The sequence below is a fragment of the Prionailurus bengalensis genome, chromosome B4 (genome assembly GCF_016509475.1).
Source record: "Prionailurus bengalensis isolate Pbe53 chromosome B4, Fcat_Pben_1.1_paternal_pri, whole genome shotgun sequence".
Taxonomy (NCBI): Eukaryota; Metazoa; Chordata; class Mammalia; order Carnivora; family Felidae; genus Prionailurus; species Prionailurus bengalensis.
Genome location: NC_057358.1, coordinates 135,239,769 through 135,246,565, shown reverse-complemented (window position 1 = coordinate 135,246,565; position 6,797 = coordinate 135,239,769). Strand labels below are relative to the sequence as shown.

The 6,797-nt window shown below is 62.5% G+C and overlaps 1 protein-coding gene across 3 annotated transcripts; it reads left to right on the top strand.

Moving 5' to 3' along the window:
* Positions 1-1,344: 1,344 nt before the first annotated feature.
* On the top strand, positions 1,345-5,942 carry LOC122472841 (cytochrome P450 2D15). 3 transcript variants are annotated; one of them, XM_043562766.1, is made up of 10 exons: positions 1,345-1,619; positions 2,535-2,706; positions 3,295-3,447; positions 3,541-3,701; positions 4,149-4,325; positions 4,488-4,629; positions 4,818-4,918; positions 5,006-5,062; positions 5,450-5,591; positions 5,691-5,942. In XM_043562766.1, the coding sequence occupies exons 1-10, from the start codon at positions 1,431-1,433 to the stop codon at positions 5,867-5,869; spliced, it is 1,473 nt and encodes a 490-aa protein (XP_043418701.1). In that variant the 5' UTR covers positions 1,345-1,430; the 3' UTR covers positions 5,870-5,942. The 3 variants fall into 3 exon arrangements, with proteins under 3 accessions (XP_043418701.1, XP_043418699.1, XP_043418700.1); XM_043562764.1 differs by having other exon boundaries at positions 4,818-5,062; XM_043562765.1 differs by lacking the exon at positions 5,006-5,062 and having other exon boundaries at positions 1,346-1,619; positions 4,818-5,005.
* The last annotated feature ends 855 nt before the right edge of the window (positions 5,943-6,797 follow it).

Sequence of the window (6,797 nt, the reverse complement as noted above, 5' to 3'; positions counted from 1 at the left end):
GTGGCACACAGGTTTGCATCTTTCCTGGAAGGACCTCGGAGTCAGGACTGGAAGGCTTGGGACTGGAGCCACGGGGGACCTGGCCTGGGGGGGCGGGGAGGGGGAGGCGGGGAAGGCGCTGGCACAAGGGGAGGCCTGAGAATTCACTCCCTGGGGTCCTCAGCAGGGGACGCCTGTGAGGGCGGAAAGAAATTGCGTCCCACTGGATTTCCATCCCCTCGTCTTCCGGAATGAGTTTGAGCGGCTGATGTTCAAGGACAAATGAGGAGGAGGAGGAGGAAGCAGGCCTCCTCCTCGGAGGACAGAGGTACCTCTCGGGTCTAAGCCACCCTCACGCCCTGAGCTCAGCGACAGCTCAGTCAACAAGGGAAAGTGCCCACTCCGGAAAGTGGGGCAGGCATGAAGGACATTCATCACTCGGGTGGCCGCAAGAGCCAGGAGGTCCAAGGACGAATTTGTAACAAACTTAGGAAGGCGTCTCCAGGCCATTGAACTGGCGGTCAGGGTGAGTAGGAAGCTCTGAAAACAACCCAGCTGCCTCCCCACCCCCAGATGTAAACTCGACAGGCCAAGATCAGGCCAGAACTGAGGACGCTGGGCCCGCCTACCAGGCGAGGGGCCACAGCACCACTGCGGGAGGCAGGAGGCAGGGGTGGGGTCCGGGCAGCTACCGGGAACTAGGGTGACTTGGTGCTGGGTCTGAGTGTGTGTGTGTGTGTGTGTGTGTGTGTGTGTAAGTGGTGCGTGGTTTTGTGGGTGTGTAAATGTGTGCTGGGATTGCGGGTCAGTGTGTGAACACGTGGGTAGCGTCTGAATGTGTGAGTGGTTCGTGATTGTGGGTTTCTCTGTGTGTTGAGCGAACTAGTGTGAAGGGGACACCAAGAACGTCATCCCCGCCACCACGGACCCTCTGATCACTGTGACCTCCCTAGGGCACTGGGCAAGTGCCAGTAACAAACTTGGGAGGGGGCAGGTGACATATGGGAAGACAAGGGTGTGTTCTGGGGACGAGGCGGGGACCACACTAAGGGGTGCGAGCCTAATACGATGGGTGGGGGGCAGAATCAAGTCCAATGACCCCCGGCTTTTCCTCGGAGCCTCTAACAGAGCTGCAGAGTCAGGCTGAGGGGTGGGCTTCTCGTCTCTCCACTAATCTCACCCCACTACCCTGGGGAAGCACCCGAGAGTCCAAGAGGGACAGGACTTCGGCGGTCACCCCTACACCTGACCTTCCTCGGCTCCTCCTCGTGTCCGCTGGCAGCACGGTCCCCCTGACACGTTGACTCAGGGCAGAGGGCAAAGGCCGGCCTCGGGTCCCTTTAGAAAGAGGGCCCGCGCTGGCTGGGCTTGCAAAATGTGCTGAGCGTCCCATCTGGCCTGGTCCTAGGTACCTGGTGTGCCGGAGGAGCCCAGCACGCACTGAGGCGGCCATGGGACTGCTGACCGGGGATGCTCTGGGGCCCCTGGCCATAGCCGTGGCCCTCTTCCTGCTCCTGGTGGACCTTCTGCACAGGCGCAGATTCTGGGCTGCCCGCTTCCCGCCAGGCCCCATGCCGCTGCCGCTGCTGGGCAACCTGCTGCAGATGGACTTCCAGGACACGCTCTTCTACCTCGACCGGGTGAGGAAGGCGGGAGGCGGGACCAGCAGAGGGGGATGGGGACCCTGCCTAGCGGCGGCGGATGGCGGGTGGGGGGTGAAGCCACAGGCCGCACAAGGAGAGCGCAGGAGGCAGGGGTGAGAGGCCGACTGCGGCTGGCCTCCGCGCAGGGCCCGAAGGACGATTGGGATTTTCCAGTCAAAGGTCAAAGAGGGCAAAGGCCTGGAGTGGGGTGTGGGCTTGGCAGTGGGTTTGAGATCCAGTTGGGCAGCGCTTAAATTATGTGACCTGGGTCCCTTCTGATCACAGCAGGAGGAAAGGTCTTGAGAATTGGGGACGGAGTCTGGTCATGAGCCCCATTTTAAAAATTACTTTATTATTTTATTTTGTGTTATTTTCTATTTTATTTATTGAGAGAAGGCACAAGTGAGCAAAGGGCAGAGAGGGAGAGAGAGTCCCACAAGGGGCAGAGCGAGAAGCAGGGCTCACTCGAATTGGGGCTGGAGCTCACAAACAGTGAGATCATGACCTGAGCTGAAGTCAGATAGGAGCCCCATTTAAATCAGGAAACCGAGGGTGACATAATTACGGGGACGGTTTCTACTCTTTTGCTGCTGTGGTTTCTTGGGTCTCAGTGCTCACCTCTATAAACTTCAGTTTCTTCACCTGTAGAATGGGATCCTAACTTGGCCTACAGACAATTTTGATGACCTTTGCAAAGTGCTAGCTGAGAGGTCTGATCCAGCGTGAGCTCCTCCTCCGTAGACCCTAACCCAGAGTCACTAGGCCAGATATCGCCCTTGCACCAGCGTGCTGCCGGAGGCCTAGGGGTGCCCCAAGGCTAGCGCCATGAGACTGGGGCCGCAGCCTGCTGGGGGTGGGGGTGGGGGGGGGCGGAACCGGGCTTGACAAACGCCCTCAAACCTCGGCCTGCAGCTGCGGCGCCGCTTCGGGGACGTGTTCAGCCTGCAGCTGGCCTGGACGCCCGTGGTCGTGCTCAACGGCCTGGAGGCCGTGCGCGAGGCATTGGTCTATCACAGCGAGGACACTGCCGACCGCCCACCTATGCCGATCTACGAGCACCTGGGGTTCGGGCCGCGCTCCCAAGGCAAGCGGAGAAGGGGGGCAGACCGAGGTCCGGCGGGGACTGGGCCAGCAGTGACTCAAGACCCGGCAGGGCTAAGTGGAGGCAGGATCGTGGACATGCAGTGCAGGGAGGAGTCAAAGAACTTGGAGTGGCCGCAGGTGGAGGAAGGATCTGGTGCCAAGTGCCGGGGCCTGATAGAGGCGGATGAGGGCGGGGCCTGACCGAGAAGGGGCGGGCCCAGGGCCGAATCGGTCAAGAAAAGGACGTCTGGGTGGGCGGGAAGGAGGGGGAAGGAAGACAGTATGGGCGAGGCAGGGGGCGGACCAGGACTTTTCCCGACTGGGCAGGGGTCAAGGTGGGCAGAGTGATGCCAACACCTGCCCCCAGCAGAGGAGAGCTGGCGGGCAGGCAGAGAGACCAGTCCCCAGCGGCAAGTGGGTGTCAAAGTGGGCGCGATTTAGTGGGCGTGGGGGGCAAGGTTTGTGGGGGCGGGCAGGGGGCCGGGCCTGTGAACGGGGCAGGGGCGGGGCCGTGCGAAGGGGGCGGGGCCGAGTGCCCTGGGCGGGCGCGTCAAACCACGCCCACCGCCCCGCCCCGCCCCCGCCCCAGGGGTGTTCATGGCGCGCTACGGGCGCGAGTGGCGCGAGCAGCGGCGCTTCGCCTTGTCCACCCTGCGCAACTTCGGCCTGGGCAAGAAGTCACTGGAGCAGTGGGTGACCGAGGAGGCCTCGTGCCTCTGTGCAGCCTTCGCCGACCATGCCGGTGCGTTTGGGGGCTGAGGGGCACAGGAGACAGGGACGGAGGGGCTGGGGAAGAGATGGAGGAGACCCCCTGACCCGCACCGTCCCCTCTCAGGACGCCCTTTCAGCCCCAGGGCCCTTCTGAATAAAGCTGTGAGCAACGTGATCACTTCCCTCACCTACGGGCGCCGCTTCGAGTACGACGACCCGCGCCTCCACAAGCTGATAGACCGAGCACTGAAGGGACTGCAGGAGGACAGCGGCTTCGCGCGTGAGGTGCGGGGCGGGGGCGCCAAGGAGCCCTGCAGGGCGAGCTGCGTGGCGGCGGCCCCCGCCCTAAAACGCGCCTCCCGGAGGAGGGCGTGGGGGAGGAGGGAGAGGGGGAGTACGGAGGGGCCTGGGAGAAAAGGCATTCCAGGACAAAGGGTCTGGAGAAGGTGGGGAGATCATCGCAGACCCGGAGCCGGGGAGCCGGGACCAGGGTCCAGGAGCCCAGGAGAGGGCCCAGGAAGGAATCTGTACCTGCTTCATTGGAAGCCACTAGAGCCCATGAGATCTAGGGTTTAGATTTATCCTTCTGGGCCCCGAGCCGGGAAAGAGGATCAAGGCCCGAACTTAGGGAGGAGCCACTGCAATGGTGGGGACACCCGGGAGGTGGCGGGGACCTGGCTGATCGAAGTGAACACCGAACACAGGAAGGTCCCCCATCTGTGGCCCTCCCAGGCCCTGAACTCCATCCCTGTGCTCCTGCGCATCCCGGGACTGGCTGACAAGGTCTTCTCAAGCCAGAAGGCCTTACTGACCCTCCTGAGTGAACTAGTCCAGGAGCACAGGATCACCCGGGACCCAACCCAGCCACCCCAAGACCTGACTGACGCCTTCCTGGATGAAATAGAAAAGGTGAGGTGTCGGGGACAGTGGTGGTGGTTTGAGAATCCCATGACCCCAGGCCCAGGAAGGTGGGGCCTGGACATCACCCAGTGATCAGTGATGGGTGCAAGGTGGGAGGCCATCTGGGGGCTTCTTCCCTCTGGCCGAGCTCACCCTCTTGGCACGGCCCAGGCTAGGGGGAACCCCGAGAGCAGCTTCAATGATAAGAACATGCTCATGGTGACAGCCGACCTGTTTCTTGCTGGGATGTTGTCCACCTCAGCCACGCTGGCCTGGGCCCTCCTGCTCATGATCTTGCACCCGGACGTGCAGCGTGAGTTCAGCCTGGGGCCCGGATGGATGGATGAGGGAGGAGAGGATCCAGCTGGGGCCCCTTAAGCTTGCTCTAGCCCCCCGAAGCTCTGGGCGGAAGCTGGGCCCTGGGCCCCTCCATAGAGTCAGGCAGAGGTCGGAGCCCGGACCTCAGGGTTCTGACCACTGTGGGGATGCCTGTCTGTCTAGGACGCGTCCAACGGGAGATAGATGAAGTGTTAGGGCCGGTGCAGCGACCAGCGATGGCGGACCAGACCCGCATGCCCTTCACCATGGCCGTGATGCATGAGGTGCAGCGCTTTGGGGACCTCGTCCCACTGGGCATGCCCCACATGACATCCCGAGACATTGAAGTACAGGGCTTTCTCATCCCCAAGGTAGGTCTGCAGCCCTCTGCACCCATGCTCAGCACCACCCAGCATGGCCAATGCCAGGTAAGGGCGGGGACCCAAGGCACCCAATCCTCATTTCTGCAAGCACTGACTATCCCAGCCTAGGTGGATATGGGGGATGGGAGCAGAGGCAGGGCCGGCCTCTCTCTTCAGAGCCCCCAAGTCAGGTGGGGAAGACAGACTGAAATGTTGCACGGGGTTTTGGAGGAGCCTGTGCACAGGGACAGGTGGCAGTGTGGACCCCCGTGGGTGGTGAGTCACTCGGCCTGCCATGGGGACAAAGGAGGTGCTGAGAAGCTTCTTGGGCCACGGGGTTACTTGAAAGAGTCCCATGTGTGCCAGGCAGAGCGTGCACCCATGCATGTTCGGTGGCAGGGGTCTGGGCGTCCCATAGCCTAGACCCCACCCATGCCAGGCGTCTCCTGCCAGGGGACAACACTTATCACCAACCTATCGTCAGTGCTGAAGGACAAGACAGTCTGGAAGAAGCCCTTCCGTTTCCACCCCGAGCACTTCCTGGATGCCCAGGGCCAATTCGTCAAGCAGGAGGCCTTCATGCCCTTCTCTGCAGGTACCTGCGGTGCCCAACTCACTGACCCCTCCCAAGGGAGTCTCGGAGGGTGGAGCCCAGGCCCCCAGGCTCACTGAGCACCGCCATACCCACCCGCAGGCCGCCGCGTATGCCTCGGGGAGCCCCTGGCCCGCATGGAGTTCTTCCTCTTCTTCACCTGTCTCCTACAGCGCTTCAGCTTTTCCGTGCCTGTGGGGCAACCCCGGCCCAGCGACCATGGTGTCTTTTCCTTCCTGATGATCCCACCCCCCTACCAGCTCTGTGCCGTGCCCCGCTAGGAGGAGGAACCAGCCCCGCAACTGGCTCCTCAGCAGGGGCCCTGATATGCAATAAACCAATTTGGCGGTTCCATCCTGGCTTCTGAGTCCCCTCGGGCCCCCTGACCAGCCCCCGGCGGTGATGGGGCCTCAGCAGCCTCCCCAGGGCCAGCCCCTACCCCTGCCTTATCCTTACCTTGCGTTCGATCCCATTTGAGAGCCGGGTATACCGAGGGCCAGAAGATGACAAGCTTACCCCCTACTCACCCAGAGACCCAATATCGGCCACTCTGGTTAGTGACAATGTCTAAGGTCCCGGCCCGTGCCAGGAAGAGCGAGAACAAGCTGCTGAGAGATCTCACCCAGGCCCCGGGGGGGGGGGGGGGAGGACCCCACTCGGCCTGGACACCCCCACCTCAGGTCCAACACCGCCCACCCCACACCACAGGCCAGCAGCTCAGCAGCACCTTCAACCCTTCTGCCCCACTTCATCTACGACAGCCCCGAAGGTGAGGCGCTCAGGGTGGGCCAGGAGGGATGTGCCGGGTTAACACCTGGGGCTCGGTCCTCAGGTGGCAGAGCTTTCCCTGCGAAGCCTAATGGCCGTCCAGGAGTGAGCCACCTCCCTGAGCCTTTCAGTCACCCCAAACTAGGATGGGCCCCGTTTCCTAGCCCCTCGGAAACGCTCGCGTTCAGGCACCTGCTCAGGACTTGCCATTCGTGGCCAGGCTGGAGCAGGAAGACACTCATTTGGCTCCAGCCTAGGGCACAGTCCTCTGAGCGGCTGGGTCAGGCTGAGCTCTTGGGAGACTTGGCCAGGGGTAGGCAGGGAGGCCTGTGGGCCACAGGCACGCCCTAGGGACGGGGGTCAACCTTGGACCCATGTGACAGTGGAATGGTCAGAGGACGAGGAGGCCATGTGGAGACCGTGGAGGAGGACACCTGGCTT

Coding starts and splice junctions, on each gene's coding strand:
- LOC122472841 (XM_043562764.1), top strand. CDS start 1,431: ATGGGACTGCTGACCGGGGATGCTCTGGGGCCCCTGGCCATAGCCGTG. Junction 2,707..3,294: donor GTTCGGGCCGCGCTCCCAAG/GCAAGCGGAGAA, acceptor CCCCCGCCCCAG/GGGTGTTCATGGCGCGCTAC. Junction 4,630..4,817: donor CTTGCACCCGGACGTGCAGC/GTGAGTTCAGCC, acceptor CTGTCTGTCTAG/GACGCGTCCAACGGGAGATA.